Consider the following 22,979-nt stretch of genomic DNA (forward strand, 5'->3'; position numbering starts at 1 on the left):
TAGATCTTCAAATAGTTTATTTAAATTTTTTGTTGAAATATTTTCTTAAAGTATAAGATTTAAACATCTATTTACACAATTTTTTTACTTTTAATTACTTTACAATATATTAATTTTTTTTAATTATAGTCTAAATTATTTTTCTATTTAGAACATCATTTTTAATTTTTAATTTTATTTTAAAGGGACACATATGGATGGATAAACTTACACATTCCCTCATATTGGGTTGTAGAATCAGCCTTTGGGCTCAATAAACTTCAAAATTTTTAATTAACTAACGTAAAACCATTTTAAATAGGGATGTGACATGAGTTGAGAGGACAATGTTACACGTCATATTAGGCTGTAGAATGAGCCCCTCTCTCTCTCTCTCTCTCTCTCTTTATATATATATATATATATATATATATATATATATATATATATATTCATTAAATTAATCTCTTTTTTTTTCCAATGAAAAGGTCATGAGACTACCCATAGAACTCTTTTATAAAAAAATTTCCACAATTTTCACCAAGTAGAGCTTGTCTCCACCACCACTAGAAACACCATATGTGCCTCTAGAGCTTGAGCTCAACTCCTTCCACATATTAATCTCTTTAATTACTCAATAATTATTTAATAATTATTTATGACTTTTTCTAAGTGAGTCTTACTCATTACTCTTATTATTAATTCTTTCTTCCCATTTATTTGAACATTGAACTCTTAAATTTATTTAAATTATCTATAAATAAGCATTCAAAACTTTTTAATTAGTTAAATAATTTTTCTTCCAACTAATATATATATATATATATATATATATATAGTATATATATATAAGTGTTTATGACATTTCTTTTATAAGTCTTACTCCTTTAATTTTAATTTATTATTAATTTTTTCTTTCAATTTATTGGAATGATGATAATGATGATGACTAACATCTATTAAGACCAATGTGGTCTATAAAACCTTAGAAAGTAAGCGATTAATTGAGACTCATTAATAGTTTATTTATAGGATCAAAAAGAAGGGAGAGAAGCTTTCCTAGATCACTATAGTTTTGCTACTTAACATGTCAAGAAGGTTGCTAGTGTGGAAAAGGTTTTGGAAATGAGATTGGATGTGAGTAAAAGTCTTACAATCCAAGAAAATATGTTTTTTCATCTTCAACCCTCTTAGTATCCCAAAGGTGATAAACTCTTGGCCCCAAGGTGTTTTGAGAATTGACCAATGGTCAATTTTGCTTGGAAACTCATGAGAATTAATTTTCAAGCTCATAGCCCCTAAAAATGAGTGAAGTGTTCACATGAAATTTTGGACATCGTAGTTTGTCCATACCTAATTTTCTAAATTTTTTCTCTCTAATATGAATTCGAATGGTGAAAATCTACATTCTAAAATTGCTTCTTATTATAAATTTAAGAATTCACATAAGTTTTAGGGATCACTAAAATCTAATTATTATTATTTGAATTTCGTGTATGGTGTCATAATAATTCACATAAGTTTTAGGGATCACTAAAATCTAATTATTATTATTTGAATTTCGTGTATGGTGTAAAGGTTTAAATTGTGTTATTTCTAAATTAAAATGATTAATATATTTTAAAATTAATAAAAAAAGTTGAATAAAGAAAATTTGTTTTTAAAATTTTTATATTTTTTAATAAAATTTTTTAATAATTTATCAATTATATTTATTTTGAATATTTACCCTTTTTTTTGTCTTTGGTAACGGGTGGTGAGTCGATGAACATTTCCCAACTCTGCATATAATTAGAATTTAGAATTCAAAAATTGATATTCAACATGAACACAAGTTGTGGAAACACACACAAATGATTTGGGTTCTTCTGATCGAGGTTCAATTCCCCATATAATATACCAAAATTTGATATAATGACTTGAAACCTTTGTGAGATATTTTTCGGCGTAAATCACATGGAAAACCATTTGTCGACACATTTCGAACCAACTAGTGAACCACACTAGTTGGTTCGAAACGCGTCGACAAATGGTTTTCCATGTAATTTACGCCGAAAAATCTCTCACAAACTTGATATGGATCACAAAAGCCTGAACTCTATGACTTGAAACCTTCTTATTTAGAATGAAATCAACCTATATAATTTTCATATAAAATATAAAAAATAATTTCCACATAAAAAAATAAAATTAGCTTAGAATCATCTTAACTTAGGATTTATCAAGGGCCAATAGGGATTAAATATCTCAAGGGGCAATCCTCTTTTTTGAGTGCAAAACTTGAGGAAAAGTTTACACCTCTAGATATTTGATCCTTTTCTAGGTCCAAAGTTAAGATGAATCTGATTGGTTTTATATGTATGTGTGTTTTTCTTCTTCATTTAAATAGGCTACATTACCTAAGAACACTATTAGAAAACCATAGATTGTCACAACATGAAGCCCAAAAACTATTTTGTTTTAATAATTATTTATTTTAATTTTTATGTAATTTGACAAAATCAAAATATTTACATAATAGAATATTACATCTCTTCCATACTAAATTGAATAATTTCTTAACACGATAATTAAATTTTTAATTCCTTTATTCATTATATAATATAATAAAATATTATTAATTTAATCAAAAGTTTTTTGTCCTTTTCTTTTTATCTATTAATTTCCCTAATATATAGTATCTTCAAAATTTTAAGTGAATTTCTTTAACTAATTTATTGTTTTTAATATTTTCTTATATATTGACCAAAAACTCTCTCATAACATTTATTTTTTATTAAAATGATACATCTATACTATTTAGTTCTATAAATTCTTTCAACTTTATCGAATAATATATCTTCAAAATTTTAAGTGAATTTCCTTAACTAATTTATTGTTTTTAATATTTTCTTATATATTGACCAAAACTCTCTCATAACTTTTATTTTTTATTAAAATAATTTATTTTTTAACGAAACTATGCATCTATATTATTTAGTTCTATAAATTCTTTCAACTTTATCGAATAATAGATCACATTAAATAATCTGAAACATATATTTAATTTAAAAAAAATCATTATAAATAAAAAATCTAATTTATTAATTTTCTATATTTTATTATAAAAAATCAATATTTACTCACAAGGCAACACTTTAATTTGACTTAAAAGACAATCCGTATAAATAATGCTACCGTAATGGATAGCGGCGCAAAAGCATACATAGCCAAACAATAAAGCACTCTGTAGACATGAAACATTAATATCACCGAGTTGGTGCCTAAAACCTTGTAAAAACTCTCCATATTCCATGGCAACGTTGGCCTCAGGCATCGGATATGGTCCTGTTGCTTCCGAAACAAGGAGATCCATTGGGATTCCGGCTACACGTGTGACATCGGGCGCTCTCACCTGGCAAATTCTTTGTATTTCTTTGGGCACGTGGGAAATGCGGACCTGCAGGATGCGACCGCCTGTCCCGGTCAACCTGAACAATTCAATCCACTGGGCTCGTGACCAGAGGAAGGTTCCAAATGTTCTTTTCTCGTCCATATTCCCTCCATTCATGCGCGATTTCTATCTGGGTTTGGAGTAAATGAGCTTGTGCGAAGCACGCACAGAATGGAACGGGTGAAGATCGTTGAAAGGGACTTTATGGGTTTGATTAACAGCGAGGTAGTTGCAGAAAAAGACAAGGAGGGGATAACTGTAAGTGCATATATTCACTGGTATATGTTTATAATTGCTGTTCTGTATGGGCTTGTTGCTTGGTCTTCAGGATCGTTTCCCTTATGCTGCGTGAATAGAGTTCTGCGATCATGCTGATACATTCAATTTCAGTGAAGTGAAAGCTAAGAATCAAGATACTTATGTACAATAAATTGTTTGAATAGAGCTTTTTATACTGTTTATTTGTTAGAATTAGCTAATCCTACAATTTGAAGAATTGTGATTGCATGCAATTATGATGATTTTAGTGACCAAAAATATGCATCGATTTCGGGGCAGAAGTTGTGCTTCATTTAGGGATGGAGAAGTGTAATCTCTACTGCTTATCTAACTTGACTGAACCCTAATGCCTAATTCACAACATAAATACCTCTTTCTGAGCTTCAATTGTACATGCTAAGAGGAGAATGATCTTATGTGGTAACTAGACACCAGAAAACACGCACACACTCTTTAAGCAAAAATTTCGAAGCTTGAATAGAATTGTCTGGGTGGATGCAGGGCCTTGAAAGGTCACTTGGTGCAAATTTCATCAAAATGTGTGTGCACTGACTATATTTTACCACAAACCCTTCTAAACCCAAGGCTGAGTTGCATCTCAAGGTTTCCAAGCTTGAGATACATAGGTCATTTGTATGAACTGGAGATATGCATCCTTGAGCTCTGCAAGCCTGAGGTGTTTATCAGAAGTGGGTTTAGATGGATCTGTGTTAGTGTCCATATTGAATGCACAGTCAAGATTCAATGTGCCATTAAGCACAAACATAAATGTGGATGCACGTTGCTTTTCTCAGTGCAGAAATGCCCATCCTTACAAAGGACTAAATTAGTCTGTGATGAGTGCACATTGGGTAGCAACACTTTTTTGCCAATGAGTTGGAACGTGGCTTACTGTCAGATATGCATCTATTGAAGGCTGGGTAATCTTTCCTACATAAGTTGCCCCTAGCAACTTTGTATATAAGATCGAGTTAGAGCATATTTACTGTAAACTAATGCAATGACATGATATATAATCCCAAGCGGCCCCGTCGAGGTGTCAAGTAATTTAGTTTCATAAACCCGTTAATAGACAAAACAAATTCCATGGTTTGCTATAAAATTTGGTTGTCAACACAATGTTCGCTGATCATAGCTATAGAGTAGTGGTACATGACATCCGTGTAGATTCGAAGGGCCAAAATTTGGGGTGTTCGTTAAATTTAAAAAGCATGCTGATGCAATTGTTAATATTAGCTGCAGGAAAGGATCTACAGGAATAGGCCAAGAAGGAAAACCATCTGTTATTAAACTGTTTTATGGTTCTAAAGAGCATGATAAGTACAGAAGGTGTTTCAGAAACTGTGGATAAAGTTGAAATGCTTGTTATCAACTTTCAGATCCCGGCCTTTACTTGGACAGAGCTTTACAACGAGGAAGAGACCTGTGAAATTGCTTTTTAAGGTTCAGTTATGGTCATTTGTGTCATTCAAGTACAGTCCAAAGGTTACAAGAAGTAGTTAGGATTTATATATTCATTAAACCTTGAGAACTCAATGACATATAGACTGATAAGCTGCCCTCAACACGAGGGATAGAACGTAACTTGAATTTATTATAAGATAGCATCAATGGCATTTTGGGAGCAGGTTCAGAAAATTTGTTCAAAAAATGACACTTGGATAAGTGACGGTTGTACACATCTTCTCTTTGCCAACAACGCAGAATAGGATTGGTATCTTCTTCAAAGACTTAGGAATAAGTGTATATGACGAAGTATATGTATTATGTACCATTTATTAGTGTACATGTGTAATACCCCTGTTCTGGTTATATTAGACTAAATCATATATTATTAATTTATTGGTAATGAGGTGGTTTATTTGATTAGTGTCAAGTCAGGAGGGCTGACTTATAATGTTCCCATAATTTAAAATGTGAAATGCTTTGTAAATATTCTTAGCTTGGAGCGCAAGGAAAAGGCCCAAATAGCGAATCACTAAGAGTTGAAGTAGCAAGCCGGGTTGCAGTGTTATGTTTAAATGTTGTAAAACCAAAACATAATGAATAATAAAATAATAGCCACCAAAAAGGTTGCTCGAGGAGCAAGAAGGGGGATATGAGTCCACAAAAGGGGAAGAGGAAAGGAGGTCCTTGGGAAAAGTCGCCCATTAGAATAACATTTCCCATGTCCTTTGGAAAGTGCTACCTTTTTCTATGCTATATTAAAATATCTCTCACCGACCTTTGACTTATGTGTACCAAAAAAATCTGTCACATTCTTGGGGAAGGCCCTTATTCCTTAAACATGGGAAGGATAGAAAAAGGGGTTAGTTTTCTTGGAGAACCTTCTTCTTCTTCCATGGTTCCACTCCTCATGCTACAAGGAACCACATATAGTTTCCCATGGCTACAGTTGCCTGTAATCTGCACCAGCAAACCTGTGAGCTTGAGAGTTTTCTGAGCATGTGGTAGGCTAAAGCAGTTTCTGTGGCTGGTAGAAGACAATTTGGGCTCATTTTCAAGGACAATCCATCACTATAGAGTGAGCAAACAGATTGGGAATCTTGAAATCCCAATACTTGAACTAACCATTAACTGTGAAGGGGCAAAGGTCTACCAATTCCAGATATCCCCAAGTAGTAATTAATGGCTCAAAATCTTGATGTCTACATTGGAGCATTGAAAGGGTTGGATTCCCAAGGGGTTGTATTGCAGAGAAGGGAGACCATGACCTTGTGTTATCCATCCCTGAGAAGACACGTATGTGGTTTCATAAAACAGACCATGGTAAGCAGATTTTGCACTTATTTTAACCTAAAACTCTAGATAGCTAAAAATGAAAACACCAATCAAATAATAGCTAAACCTACAAACGCATTGCTCATAATATGAACAACAAAAATTCAAATCTAAACTAAATAGAAACTAAATGCTATAGCTAAACTCTTGAACCATAAAGTGGTGCACCTTGCTTCTCCTTTATAGACCAGGAAGAATAGCAGGTACAATGAATAATGAATTTGTATGCATGCACAACAATGCCTTAACTAAGAGTGTATAATCCTAACCCTAGAGCACCTTCTTTGCATGGATAGATGACCCAAATAAGTGTGTGCCTCTATTGGAGATGATTTGGCATGAAAGCATGCTCCTCCTAATGATATGCATCCTTAATATAGATTGAAAATCGCATGCATGAGCACCTAGGGAATTGTGCCATTTAACTATGCATGCAAATTAAATAATTCAAAACTTGGAATTAGAACTGAACTGCTAATTTAGGAGAAGCATCTAAACCACAAATTAACTGAGGATGTTTTGGCATGCATGCGCCCCCTATCTCTCTTTCCTCCATAAATGCCCATACACCCTCATCACTGCTGTATGAATTGCTGACGGAGGGTTGCTGTACTGTTGTACGATGCCTTGTTGTCTACTCTGCTGGAAAGAGACAAGGTGCCATAGCTGCAACACAGTTTGAGCTGCACACAAGTAAAGCTAACACTTCCCCTTAGCAAGAAAAGTGTTCTCCACCACACCAAGTCTCTTCTTGAACATCTCGAAATTCCCCTTTGCCAGGGGCTTGGTCAAAGACAAAATATCTGCAACCTACTAATATATAGGAACGTACTAAAAAAACTAAAACCCCCTTTTGAATCCTCTTAGAGGAAGTGGTACCCAATTGCAGTGTGCTTGAATTGATCATTAAACTTTAGATTCTTAAAGGGTATGATACAACTCTAATTGTCATGATTCATAGTAACTCATGGTAGTTTTGAATGTCTGATCTGTCAACTCTACTAATAACTTGTGAAGCCAGAAACTAGTATGATACAACTCTAATTGTCATAGTAAATGTAATGTCGAAAATATGATCTGTCAACTTTGCCAATAACTTGTGAGTCCAGATGGATTCACAACTAGTAAAGATGTCTGCCACATACTCTACCTCTACTAAGCTAAGTGCCACTAAAGTACACCGTGTTAAACTAGGAAACCATACCTAAACCAAAACTGAAGCAACACCCTAAAGTGCTCTTCTTGTCATTAGAACTACTTGCTCAATTAGAATCTGTCAACACATACAATGCGAACTCTCCATCACCAATGTACCTTGGACCAAAATGTATTGTGCTCTTCAAGTATTGTAGTACATGTTTGTAGCAAGCTAATGAACTTGCTTGGGCTCCACCATATATTGGCTTAAGTTGTTGTCTATGAATCAAATACGAGGTCTATTATTTTTACCAAATACACGAGGGAACCTATAAACTGCCTTTACACAAATGGATCAATCAAATCTCAATCGAAATCAATAAATGACTCCAGATTTGCTACAATAGGAGTAGCCATGTGCTTCCATCATTTGAAATTTCTTTAGAATCTCAATTGCATACATACCCTTGCCAAGGAAGACCTCACTTGGACTCTGCCACTCCTATATAGTCTAGACCCAAGATAGCACAATAAGCCTGTTAGGTCCCTATAATACTAATGATTCCCCCATTACTATTGTCGTTGTATCCCTTATTGTTATTGTTGTGCCCCTATTGTCCCCATATTGTTATTACTGTGCCCCATAGAATCCCTTTATTGTTATTTTTGTGCCTTTATATTATTATTGTTAGGTCGGCTTGGTTATATTGTGACCCCTTAGACTCCTATATATAGAGAGGAGGTTTTGTCATTTGTGTAATATAAAGGAGGTTGCCTCCTCGAAGAGGCTGGATTCTAAGGCGTTGATTTATTTTTTCTATCTTTTTGTGAGCTGGTTTCATAACATTTGGTATCAGAGCTTTGGATTCTAGGGTTTCGCTGCTCCAAATAGGTCAGCGTGGAATTTTCGCTATAACTTTTTTCCTGTGACATTTCAGAAGCTAAAAAAATATCCATTTGAGACTAAAGCTCGCTGAACCTCGGGTCCGAATTTCAAATTTTGTCTCGCTATATTTTCGGAGATATGATCTGAGGAAGTTAGGGTTTTTGAAAGCCCCAAAATTTCTTCTAAAACAGATCATCGTGGAATTTTCGCTATAACTCTTTCGCTACGAAGTTTCAGAAGCTAAAAAAAACCCATTTGAGAAGAGATCGGTCTGAACCTCGGCTCTGAATTTCAGATCCTGTTTCGCTATATTTTCGGAGATATAATCTAAGGAAGTTAGGGTTTTTGCAGACCCCCAAATTACATGCCAAACAGGTCACCTTGGGAAAATCGTCATAACTTTTCATGAAATTCTCTTCAGAAGGAAAGGAAGTTGAATTAAGGGGTATCATAGGGAAACCGGGAAAGATAATCAGCTCTAACGGAATGACAAAGCTTTTAAAGAAAGAACGAGGCATAATTGCACAATTATGTTCACTAGAGGTTCCCACATCGAAATCATCCATTTCTTCGATCTCCAAAAAGTCTTGGACAATCATTCCATGGTATTTGAGACTCCGAAAGGCCTCCCACCTATTCATGATCATGATCATGCTATTAATTTGATTCCAGGAAGTGTTCCTCCAAACATCGGGCCTTACAGATATCTCTATGTCCAAAAGAGTGAAATTGAACATATGGTTGCATAAATGCTAGAGGCTAGTATAATTCAACCTAGTCAAAGTTCTTTCTCTGCTCTAGTAGTATTGGTTCACAAGAAGGATGGATAATGGCGCATGTGCCCAGATTATAAGGAGCTCAACAAGCTCACTATTAAAAATAAATTTCCCATTCCTGTCATTGATGAATTATTGGATGAATTACATGGATCAATTTACTTCACCAAGTTGGATCTTTGTTCAGGATATCATCAAATCAGAATGAAGACTGAAGACATTCCAAAAACAACATTTAGAACTCATGAGGGTCGTTATGAATTTTTGGTCATGCCTTTTGGCCTTACTAATGCACCTTCTACATTTCAAGGTTTGATGAATTCCATTTTCAAACCCTTCCTTAGAAAATTTGTGTTAGTATTTTTTGATGATATACTAATATACAGCAAGTCTTGGAAGGATCATGTCCAACATGTTGACATGGTGCTCAAACTATTGGAGGAGAAACAATTATATGCAAAAATCTCCAAATGTTTCTTTGGAGTACAAGAGGTGGAATATTTTGGTCATATTGTATCTCATGAAGGTGTTAAGGTAGACCTTAGCAAAATTAAAACCATTAAGGAATGGAAAATCCCCACATCCATAAAGCATCTACGAGGATTTCTCGGGTTGACAGAGTATTATCGCAAGTTTGTTAAGAATTATGGGAGAATAGCAGCACCTCTTACAACATTATTGAAGAAAGATGCATTTTCATGGACTCCAGAAGCAACGAAGGCTTTTGAACACCTTAAAGAGGCAATGTGCCAAGCACCAGCCTTAGCTACACCAGACTTCACAAAAACCTTTATTGTGGAATGTGATGCCTCAGGAAATGGAATTGGTGCTGTTTTAATGCAAGAAAGAAGTTTTGATGTAGGTGATTGGGTATTCCTACCGCTACAACCATATAAACAAATGTCCCTCAAGCAAGCTAAGAAGGATAATAAATTATCACCAAATATTATGGTCTGTACAAGGTGTTGCAAAAGATAGGTACTATGGCATACAAATGGGAGCTTCCTGCAGCTTCCCGAGTGCACCCAGTTTTCCATGTTTCATGCTTAAAGAAGGTTATATGTGACAAGCTTCTAGTTCAAACAATATTGCCAGAACTTGATGAGGAAGGAAAGTCATATTGGAACTTGAAGCAGTCAAAGAAACAAGAACTCGACAGCTGCGAAATCGATCAATTTCAGAGTATCTCATCAAGTGGAAAAACTTACCCGTTGAAGATTCCACATGGGAGGATGAGAATTTTATACAGAAGCATCCAGAACTACTCAAGCGTTGAGGACAACACTTTTTTGAAGGAGAGGGGCATGTTAAGTCCCTATAATACTAGTGATTCCCTCATTACTATTGTCGTTGTATCCCTTATTGTTATTGTTGTGCCCCTATTATCCCCATATTGTTATTATTGTGCCCCATAGAATCCCTCTATTGTTATTTTTGTGCCTTTATATTATTATTGTTAGGTCGGCTTGGTTATATTGTGACCCTTTAGACTCCTATATATAGAAAGAAGGTTTTGTCATTTGAATCATCCAAGAATTGTTCATTTGTGTAATGTAAATGAGGTTGCCCCTTTGAAGAGGCTGAATTCTAAGGCGTTGATCTATCTTTTCTATCTTTTTGTGAGCTGGTTTCATAATAAAGCCTATTACCTTTCAAACCCTGACTTCTTTAGATAAAGTTTTAAAGCTCAAGTGATGCCTTGGAGGAACTAAGAGGGATGCCAATGTCACCACATAAACCCTCTTCACGCTTTAGGCCAACTCTCCTCTAGCTCAAGGGGGGCTTCCCTAGAATAGAATTATTAGAACTTATGCAATAAAATCTAAGGTGAAATGAAGATAAAGTTCTTCGAAAACAATTTGGGATATTTTAAGAAATAAGATGGATGAGCAGATTGGAGAATAGTTTCTTATCAAGAGGGAAAATTGGATCAAATCAAGGCTCATTGGGAGGTTATTGTGATGAGGAACAATGGCCATTGAGGTTGAAACTTACAAGCTACAACAACCATTTCCTTGCTGTACTAAACTGTAGAAATATAACTAAGGATAGTATTAGCGCAAATAAACTCCAATACTCATGAAGTTAGGAATAATATGTATGTGCATACATCCTGTAGTAGAGAAACATGCAATTATAAACGATACTCCATTGATAACATAAAATAAGGGAGTGTGCTAACCAATTCATGACTCCATGAGCATATGTCAAGATAATTCCAGCAAGAAGGATAGCATTAAGGTTTAAAAGATGTCCTCACCCACTTAGTGTTTTATTCATCCTCCAAACACATGCAATAGATATTCCATTAAGCTCCTAGTGATTTCCCCCAAATTCAACCATATGTCAAATAGAGAGAGCAAAACCCTTATATAGGTTTAAACTCTATCTCTTCAACAATAAAGAAGTATTTGTTTTCCAAGATCTATTAATTCTCCAAGGAATAGCAATAAAACATCATTCTCAACAACATCCTTACTAAAAGTAGCAATGAGTTTTTGAGATCCATATTCTTCTCCAAGAAGAAACAATAAAAATTTTCAAGGATAACAATACAATAATGCTCTCATGTAACCAACCCCATGAGACAAGTCAATGATAATAAAATAATGGAGTTGATTATGCAAAACCCTCCAAGAGTAGCACAAGGAGGGACACATTCTCTAGATGAGTGGATGGTTGGTTAACTATGAGATCAGCTTCCAAATGTCTACCAACCAACAAAGCAAGAAAACAAATATCAAGGATGCGCTTCTCCATGTGGCTTGTGTGGTCAAAATGCAGTGAGGATTTTAAAAATGACAGATTTGAAATTGTTGTAACCCTTTAATATTTATTGAATTCTTTATTTTAACCACTTTTCAGAAATATTATGGCCACTCTGCTTCTAATGGTGTTGATTTGGTAGCAATTGCGGTGCTCTCTCAAAAAATATTTGCTAATAAGCTAGCACCAAAAGTAACCTCCCACACGTGTCATTCATAATTAGTAAGAATACCAAGTACAAGTGGCATGTGTGGGTGCTTCAAGCCAAAATGCACCATCAAAGAGCATTAATAAATGTCCCAAATATATCCAATGAAGGTTCAGCCAATAATGAAAATGAATAAGAAGCCGACACATGTGCATGCATGCTAAAAATAGGCAAATTCTCACTCAGGCCAAAGAAAACTCTATGATGTGGTCTCCAAGGTGTAACCTTTCCTCAATAAATATGAAAATGGCTATGTGCAACGAAGAAAGGGTCAACATATCAAATAATAACCCTCTATCTGTGTGCAAGGAATAGATACATGTTGACTATTGTTGAGTAAAAGGGTATCTACTATCGAGGAAGTGTTTCCTAGTGCTTTTTTCCTTTGGGCTAGGAAAACACATGAGAAACCTTTTTAGTAAGCGACTTTATGAGTTTTAAAGTCATGTGACTTAAAGTCACTTATGAGGTTCAAAAGTACAAAGTACTTTATTATATTCAAGTCACTTTATGTTTTTAAAATTACTTTATGAGAAAAAGTACATGGTACTTTATATTATTAAAGTTACTTTATATGGAAAAAGGTACAAGCTACAAGAACAACATTAAAGTGACTAGGGAGGCTCTTAATGAAGGGGGAGACATGGAAACGGGGTCAATGGGAGATTAGATCCCCACCGTTGATCAAGGAGAGATGAGATCTAATTTCAACACTTGATCATAGGGTTAGGGCTTCACTTCATTAAAGAACACTGAAAAGGGAGGATAGGAAAAGGAGAGCTCAACATTTCTTCAAGTGCAAGGTTGGAGAAGAGGAGGTTGAGAGAGCTTTAAGAGGAGGCTGAGATAGCCAAAGAAGAGAACCTATAGCAGTGATTTTGTTAAAGGAGGGAGGTTGAGATAGCAAGGAAGCTGAGATAACTTCTACAAGAGAAGAACTCTCATGCTTCATGTGCATTTGTTGAAGAAGTGAAGAAGAGCAAGGATGAGAAGAGAAGAGAAGAGGGGGCTATGATAGCCACCATTTGCTAAAGGAGAGATCTACAACAGTAGGAGAAGAACATCAACAACGTATTCCCAAAGGAGACAAAGGCACAAATTACAATTTATTAGTCTAACATTTGTTTCATAGACTCAAACGAGTTTTTTAGGTGGTTGAGGTTGCAATATCAGCCTATTTCATAGGTTGTAAAGTGCTGACAGAGGCACACATTTTGTTGAAGAAATTGCACACTGTCAACATGGTTTTTCAGAAGGTGTTAGCGCTAATGTTGCGAACATCGGCATTGGGATAAAATCGACAAAGGTCCCAAAAACCAAAAAATCATAAAAATCGGGAAAATATCGGTAAAAAATCGGCAAACATCAGCAAACTTAAGATACCATAAAAATATTTATAAAAATCGGCAAACATTGGCTAGGCCAAAAATCATGATTTCGAGATAAAACCGGGATGTTATTGAGATGTTCGCAACACTGGTTAGCGCAACTATTGTTGAGAAATATGACACAGTTTGAGGAGATTGAGCATAAATTTCGGGGCCTGTGTGTGTATTTCAAGGCAGTTTGACATGTTTTCCAAGGGATCTGTGGCATAGAGTTCGAAGTGAAGAAGTTTGAAGTGGTACATTTTTCTAGGCACTAAGATTGCTGAAGTGACACAAGCTTCAGATGGTGGTTCAAACTTCTAGGATGTTGGGACTAAATTCAAGGGAGAGATAATTACTTGATGTGTTGCTTAATGTTGTAATTAAATCTAAATCTCTGAGATAAGATAATAAAAACTCCTTCAAATTGGTTTTCCCCTTGTGGTTTTTTCCAGGGTCAGAGATTGACCAAAAATCAAGTGTTCATTTATGTGCATGCTTGTGTGAATTTATTTTATCAGTTGTGTGTAAAGATCAGAGGTAGCCTAACATTGTTTTATATGAATGCATATTTATGTTTATATCAACTACATTCAAATGGGTTGTAGGCATTAAACTTTATGTGCAAAATATACTAAATTTGGAGGGGCTACAAGGACTTGGAATTTTTGAACATGGTATCAGAGCTTCTAGTGAACCTCCACTGATAAAATAGTGTCCAACAAGCAGAAACAACCCTATATACTAGAGATTTGTCGTTGAGAGGGAGGTTGTTTATTCTTTTTCAATGATTGAGAAGCAATGTTGGTTGAGAGGGTTAGATGGCTACTGGTTTGAGGGTGGAAGATAGGCTGAGTGGGGCTGAAAATATTGGCCCATGGAAGGAGAGAATAGTCTCAATTTATAAAACACTAATAAAATGTGGAGAAACCAGTGTCGAGCAAAGGGAAACTCTATTAATGCAAGAACTCCCTCCACAAAGGTGCTCATGAATGATAGTCTTGCATAACTCATGTATACGACTATGCCACCTCTCATGAAGTCCACCCCTAACCATATCACTTGTCGCTTATGCATATTCATTGAAGGGTCGGCCTAGGAGTTGTTCCTCCCACTGGGGTTAGAAGCACCTAATCGGGGTAATTGATGACCCCCCCATAACTCGACTTTCCAACATGTATGAGCTCTTAAACTAGTGTGAAGTTTGAAGAAGATACTTAATGTGATATACTTATATGGATTTGACATTAAATATGGTCCACTTTTTATGTTTCAATGACTCTTGTATGCACATTAGTTGGTCTTATTTAATTCCTTGAGCCTTTGTTGATGATGATCTAGGCATGGTCATAGTTCTTTGGAGGAAATTGATGATGTTTATCCTCCTCGTCATGGACAATGCTACACACCCTTTGGAAGCCATTTCACTTGATGATAGATATTGGACACTTGATGGTGAGTGTTGAGCTTGATGATGACTTGGCACACCTCCAGAGGCCCTCCTCTACACTTGGTACCTTGGATGTTGTCGTTTGGAGCTAGGATGTTACAAATGTGAGATGATGTGCCACCTTATGCATGATGTGGGCCTTGAGGAGATATCTTTTGATGATTACACATGACCTTTGGACGAGGTTACATGCCCCTTGGACGATTCATTACACCTCTATGGGGAGACATGTATTTTAGACATGAATTTACCCTTTTGAGGCTTCTACACTCACATGTGTGGCCTTTTGGAGGGTATTTTTCATGTTTTATCATTATGTTTTCGTATTTGAGGCTATTTTAAGGTTTGTCTTGATGGCTTATCGACCTCTTATCATGAATTTTATATTTTAGTGGCTTTTAGGCCAATTTGAACTAAGTGCTTGGTTACTCTAGTATAATTATGGGAACACTTGCCTCATTTGTATCATTGTACACTTGGAGAGACAAACATCTCTTGGATTATACCTCTTTTCTCTATTTTTATATGGAGCATTAGTTGAACAACATTCTTGGGGACTTTGTTGATGTGGATTTGATCTCTTTTCATGGATGATTATGTTGAGGCTTAGATGAATGCATGAGACGTCTAGTAAGTGGACTCCTTTTATCTTGGTTAGTGTTCTATTAAATAAATATAATTAAGTGTTAAGGAGTGGACATAGTATTTTGTGTCATTGTCCTTGTTAAACAAACCCTTCTTCCAAGTCCTTGAGGAAGTAGCAAGTGAGTTCCCTCCCTTAATTCATCTTTGGAAATTGAGAGCTTTGATTCACAACCCCAAGGATAGCTCTAAGTTGATTCCCATCAACTTTGGATAGAGATAGATCACCATATACCACAATCTAATAACATTTGCTAAGTGTGCCACTTTTAGGAGCCGACGATAGAGATGCACCTCATTTTTAGGTGTCCCCCACACACTGAGATCATAAGACATTATCATTCCCTCTAGGGGGCTCAAGGGGGGCCCTCTGTACTTTCTTCTAGTATTAGGACTGGAGATGCTTGGCCCTCTTTATCAGGAAAATCTTCATCCATGTATCCCAACTCTTGCATGCCATGTACCACCCTAGGATGATTAGGCAAATCACCTCATACTTCCCTATTGACCCGTCATATCAGAGCAACAAGTAGCAGATAGAGTTCTAGGTTGCACTAGACAAAAGAATGGTGAGACCCTGGGTTTCTCGTCAACCTCTTTCTTTAGTAGACCAATAGATATTATCAAGATTGGTTTGGAGGTGCCGAATTGTACATCAAGCCACATGTTGTCAAAGTGTTAGAGAGATCAATTCCAAATGGGTCTAGAGTAGAGCGCCTCCCGCCTATTAGAATATCTCCTAGTTTCAGGGGAGCAACAAAGATCCATTTGACGTTTCCTTCTTTTGACCTAGGATTCTAGGATTATCCCTCACTTGTACATCCCCCTAGGATCATTTAGCTGGACCCCTGATGGTTCTAGATGACTTTGACAGCGATCCAGTGCCTGGTTCGCCCCCCTTGCCCTCAACCCTCAGACTCAAGAGATCTTGATAAGATCAGCCTTATCATCTGATCTCTATTTCTCACTTGCTCTCTCTTGATAGGGTTTCTCTCTTCATAGGGGTTTTAACTTTCCATCTTTCCAGTATTGAACAAACTCATTTAGTATTTTGTATCATCATACCTTTGTCATGGTTTTATGCACATGTTTTATTATTATGCTTTTGTAGGTTGCTTTCTTTATATTATTTTTTGGCATTTTCTCGGAGTTCCACTTACACTCCCACATTATATTCATAACGATTGTACTCTTCGGTCCCATTGACCTACTTTTGTGGCCTTTTGTTGGACATCAATAAAATTATCTTATCTTATGTTATGCCATTTCTCATAACTATTCATAGCTTGGATAACTCAAGTAGATGTTTGATTGATGATGTGGGCCGCACAAACCACTTCTTCCCCCTAGAATTGAAGGTTTATCTACTTAGAGGGAAGCATGCAATGAGCCATATTCAAAATGGCTCTATTCTTTCAATTCACTATTCCATTTTGTTGTGGAACAATTTTTTGCCAAGAGATGCCATGATATTCCTCCATGATTAGTCGTAATACATTTAATCCCTTTCTTGCTTCTATTTTTCACTGATGATTTAAATTCGTTGAATTTGGCATTAACTTCATCCTTGGATTCAATGGTGTATATCCAAAGGAAGTGAGAGAAATCATCAGTGAAGTCGAGGAAGTACTTAGCTCCTCCAAAAGGAGTGGGCATAGGTCCATATGTGTCATTATGAACCAACAGAATAGGCCATGTAGTATGCCTTACTAAATCCATATTAAAGGACCATTGATGGTGTTCACCAAACATATAACCTAACACTAGGTGATTCAAGTTTTGAAAGATCATTAATGATCTTTAGGAAGATGATATGTTGCAAAGATCCAAATTTGTTATGACCCAAAGTGTCGATGCCACAATGTATTGGTGTCATTGGCATTGGTTGCCAAAGCAAGAAACCCGCTATGTTTTGAAGAGGATGGAGCCTTCCCCAACTTATACATATGTTTGTATTCATTGCAATAACTTGAGGCAACCACCTTAAAACCAACATTCATGTCCTTGATAACCCATTCATCTAAACAAAATTCCACCTTCTTGTTGGTGTGAGTGATGTGGTATATAGAAAGAAGATTGGGTCCAACTCTTGGAACATGAAGAACTTCTCCAAATTTGGTGGTGTCAATAATGACATCACCGCATCTTAACACTAGTAAGGGTGAGTTATCACCAATTACTAATTTCCCTCCACTATGCTATTGCCATTAATTGGAGAGAAGTGTTGGTGTTTGGTCATATGCCTTGTGGCTTTAGTGTCAACAATCCATTCTTGTAAAATGGAAGGAAGACCAATATCTTGAGTAGGTGTGCATGCTAAGAGTCCATGAGGCTCAACTTGCCTCTATAGACAAAAAAAGATCTTGAGGGAACTCTCAAAATGGGACATTGGCCTTGAAAGGGGGTATGGGAAAAACCCTAGAGAATCCTATAAGAGGTGTTGTTCTTGAAGAGAGTTAAACCCTAAAAAATAACCAAAAGAGCCCTAGTTCCACAATTGAGAAGAGGGGTGCGATGCCATTAGCCAATAACTTCTTTGGATGAAATATTGAAAACTTAATAGCATGAAAGATGTTTACACTTTACACTAGCCTTAACTTCATGTTGAGATTTACAAGAGAGACCAAGTGGAACTAACTAGCAAAATCCTGACCAAGCAAAAGATAAATCAGCGGCAGTAGAAAAAAGTAGTGTCCTAGAGAATGATAGTACGTACGTTTAAGAGAGTGAGCTATAGCCATAACCCTAAGAGCACTTAAGATAGAAATAACCGTAACACAATAACATGCAAGAGAGAGCACGATAGAGAATGCACCCTTGGGCAAATAAGTTATGAAAAGTAATCCAATTAAGTGAAGAAGACAAATGAGGACTGAATTGGTGTATCTATACACCATCCAAGTGGTAGGGCACTAGCCCCAATATGCCTTGACTAGGTTGGCCTTAGCCTAAAATAGCAGATGTGATTAATGTTGCAACAATGTAATTAATATACAACACGGTTGGCTCATGGGCTTTGTGAATATTAAACCCATAAGTTTGACATTATGTACATAAGCAAACTTTTCATATGTGCTGCCTAATGGTTTGGATTTACATTGATGTGTGTGTAATTTGAATTTTGCATATTTATGTATTTTTAGTAGATTGGTTCCTTAACTCAATTTTCAGGTTGGTTTGGGTCCAATCTTGATTTGACCATTGTCTGGATTTGGTTTTGATAAACATTGCCTCTGACGAAAGGCCATGGAGTAGCATCAACCAGAACCTTAAAAGGAGAGGGCTGAGACTTGTGAAGACCACCATGAAACACAAGGGATCAAGTCTGAGAGGAGCTTGGCCTTCAAGCACTTGACCTGCAACCACAGTGAACAAAGCCAAGGAAACAAAGCAGGGCCAAGACAAAGGTGACAAATATACATGGAATTTCACCAGAGGAAGACAGAACTATGCTAGAAATCTTAAATAAATGCCAAAAATCTTTAGTAATTGCCAATATAAAAACACAAGTAGTGAAACCCCAACCATGACTATGTTTCTAATTTGCTTAGTTTGTTCTAAGTGCAAAGCAAAGAGCATATGCATATCAAGAAAAGGGTGCCATGGGTGCCATGAAGCGTGTCAGAAAAGTCAGTGAACTCAGAATCAAAGTGGGGAAGTTTAAATGGAACCTAATAAATAGCAAAGTTTACCTCTTTTCAAATTGTTGAAGAAATGCACATATGCCGGGAAAACAGAAGCCTTTTCGAATGAAATGAAAGGTATTTGTAGCTGGAAATGACATTTGGACGCAATGGAACAGTCCAGTTGAACCAAAAGTGCTTGTTAATTGTAGAAACAAAACAACTTTTCATGCATGCATGGCACAACCAAGCCTGATCATGCAAAAGATGAGCTCAAACTTCTATCTGCACAATACTCTTTCGATAGTTGTCTATCAAGATCTCAATTAAAAAAGGAGTTAAGCTTCACATACACTTTGACACCATTTTGAAGACACGTATAATCACACAGATCTAACACAGTTTAAATACATTTTTTTCAGACACAGATCATAGATAGTAACATCATTATTTACATGGTTTAAAACCCTGAAAGAGGGAAAACAGTGAACGGCACTAAAGGCAATCTGGATTTTATTAATCCAAAGATTAATTCACTTGAATATCTTTTAAATCGATCATGCAAAAAATGATCCTGCATCCTCTTTAAATAGAGATCACACAGTGCTTTTTCTAGTTAAAGGCAATCTGGATTTTATTAATCCAAAGCTTAATTCACGTGAATATCTTTTAGATCGATTACACAAAAAATGATCCTCCATCCTCTTTAAATAGAGTTCACACAGTGCCTTTTTCTAGTTTATACAGTAGATCAATGCTATTTTCCCTTTTGCATTGAGCCTTAGGATTGATTTCCATTTAAGAAGACAATTTTGACATCCATTTAGTGAATAGTCCACTTGTACTGAGCTACCATGACTTGTACCAATCTGATTTCATTTATTTTAAATGAAGCCAAAAATCTTTCTTTGAAATCAATTTTGTGTTTTTGTGCAAAATATCTACTGCTAACCTTGCCTTGTGCTTGTCAACAGAATTATCTGCTGTACTCTTTGTTCTGTAGATCCATTTGTAACCCATTACAGTTTCTTTTTAAGGCAATTCTAGAAGCCGCCAAGTTCCATTTCTTTTCAGATATCATATTCATCCTTCATTGCTTTATCACATTCATTCTTTCCATGCACATCTTCAAATGGACATATTGATTTGAATTCAAAATTTGTATTGGCGTTTTGGTTTTATTGGCATAAAACAAGGAATCCAAACAATGACGGTCCTACTCAATCAAGGAGGTCAACCATGCAGCTATAGCGTTTCATTATTGGTTCTTTCATGCAACTGAAGTATTGATATCCATCTTCCACTAAACGTGCATTTTGACATGCAGACAAAACACCAATGAACGTGAGATGATCCAGCCTAATGCTAGATAAGATAATGTCGGATACTATTATTGCACTGAGAGTAGTGGGGTGCACCTACAACCTAGGTATTGTAGGTAGATGTATTATATTTGTAATATTAAGAAACTAAATTGAAAAAAAATTGAAGTCTGTTAAAATGAAAAATCAAAGGTCTGTAAAAATGAGAAATAAAAAAAAGGGAAACGATAATAATAATAAAAAATATATAATAATAAGGTAAATTTGTGTACATTAATCTTAACCTCAGTCTTTTAAGTGCTGATAGGTTAGTGCTTCAAATTTTTTTGATCCCTCTTGGTGCTTAATAGATCTCGGGATAAATGGAGGGGAAATAAGAAGGTGACAGAGCATCCATTACCTCCTGCAATAGTCATTTGGACTATGATTAACCAGGAACAAAGCTATCTTTTCAAATGAACTGCCCACCCCACTTGAGGCTTTATATAGGATTAGGTACTTATATGATGGCCTATCAAGATTGTGGATCAAAAAGAAGATAACTTATAAGACAAGTAGGGGGAGTAAATATTGACAGATCTTTTCCTTGGGGTTACTTTGATGGTGCCCCCCAAGGAGATACAAGGAGGGGGAGTAAATATTGACAGATCTTTTCCTTGGGGTTATTTTGATGGTGCTTCCCAAGGAGACCCCGGTTATTGTGGTGCAAGGTGTGTCCTCTACCTTACAGAGGGGGATAAATATATTTTTCTTGTGATGTTGGATAATAACTGGTTAAGATAAGGCAGGTGTAGGATCTCCAAATCTTAGGGGACTCCAAGCTAGTGACAAAATGGATGACCGGAGGATACAACATCCAAAATTTCCTGCTTTGAATCAACCATGCATAAGTGCTTCAAATATCTTCAACATTCTTTTCGGTTTTGACATTCAGAGTGACATGTAAAGAACAAAGTAGAGGAATAAAAATACACTGAATCTTAACTACATTGCCCACATATAGATACAATCATATATAGCAGCAACAAAATTGGCTATTAAACTATGTCCTCTTTATTGCGCTAAGAGGTGCATGTACAGCCTACTGTGAGGTAGATGTGTAATGTTCATGCCAAACATGGAATTTACAATAAAAATGAAATAACAACAACAAATTTGTCCATTAAAGTAAAAACAAAACAATTATAACAAATAAGCATTTCAATGTCAGCCCTACATAAAAAATAACACACACACAGACCAGCATCATTCCATCTTAGCTTCAGATCTTTTAATCACAGAGGTATTTGCATCTCAATTTTCTTGATCCGTCTCAGTGATTGATTGATCTGGAGTTAAAAATGGATATATGCCAGCTTCTGTAACAATTATATATAGAGGATTTATCTCATGAACTTCACAGGGGATGACAATACTCATGACAAATGGCTAACTCTCCACATCTTCTGCATGTTCTTATATACAATCCAGTTGATGAATGGGAATTTGGGCAATTAAACCCTCAGACACAACTCTCTGCTCATCAACACTTAATTACACAATACATAAAGATATAATAACTATACAAAATCACATGAATTTTTATTACAATTATCTTTTTATTAAATAAAGACAATTTTTCTCCTCATCTATGTGTCTAGCTTAATAGATATAGGTTTTGTTCCTCTAGTGACTTTTTCTTTATTTTACGGTGGATACAGCTGGAATTTCTTTCTAGATGTATCTGTTACTAATTCCATACAGATCCTGCATGGAGCTGTATTGTTACCAAAACAGACATGGGTCCTAGATGGATTTGACCATATTCAAATCTGGTATGAATGCACTGTGATCCAAGGGCTTGCGAACCAAATCTTTGAAATGAAACCTTCTTTCTTATGGTGTCAGCTCCTGAAAGAGTGACCTTCCTCATGGCCGGCTGTTTTTATTTTGTTTGTGTTCTCTGGTGAATGGCCTTTGTTTCGATGGAAGGACTATGAAACTTTGTTCATGTACTATCAAATAGAATCTCCGTTCATGTAAAATTAGTACTACACTCGTGTAAATGTGGTCCCTTTTAACTGCTTAACACAGCTTTTTATCAAGCAGGGTCACCCGGGTCACCTCGGTGGTAAGCGCCTCACTTACCTCTCAACCATAGTCCAATGGACAGCTAACTTCCTTCTTTCTAGAGGATCGAATAGCAAATCATTTCTTGTGCTTGTAATAATAACTGTGAAACAGAGTTTTGGAACTACATTTGCATTTGGTGTATGGTGGAATATTAATAATACGTTTTGACACACGTAATGTGATTCCTTTGAACCCTTGTTTTGGTCTGTGGATCTTTC

The 22,979-nt window shown here is 35.9% G+C and overlaps 1 protein-coding gene across 3 annotated transcripts in view; it reads left to right on the forward strand.

Annotated features, from left to right (window-relative positions):
- The window catches only part of LOC149183810 (protein TIFY 6A-like), a 121,421-nt gene that overhangs the window by 96,118 nt on the left and 2,324 nt on the right, over positions 1-22,979 (forward strand). For 2 of the 3 annotated variants that reach the window (XM_089417249.1, XM_089417250.1), the window contains exon 1: positions 3,539-3,670. The exons of the other annotated variant lie outside the window; for it this stretch is intronic. In XM_089417249.1, coding sequence (XP_089273375.1) covers positions 3,584-3,670 — 87 coding nt within the window. In that variant the 5' untranslated portion in view covers positions 3,539-3,583. Of the gene's footprint in view, positions 1-3,538; positions 3,671-22,979 lie in introns of those variants that run through there. 3 annotated transcript variants of the gene reach the window in all.

This window comes from Pinus tabuliformis, chromosome 3_2 (assembly GCF_031772625.1).
Source record: "Pinus tabuliformis cultivar Carrire ecotype Pingquan chromosome 3_2, CPIR1, whole genome shotgun sequence".
Lineage (NCBI taxonomy): Eukaryota > Viridiplantae > Streptophyta > Pinopsida > Pinales > Pinaceae > Pinus > Pinus tabuliformis.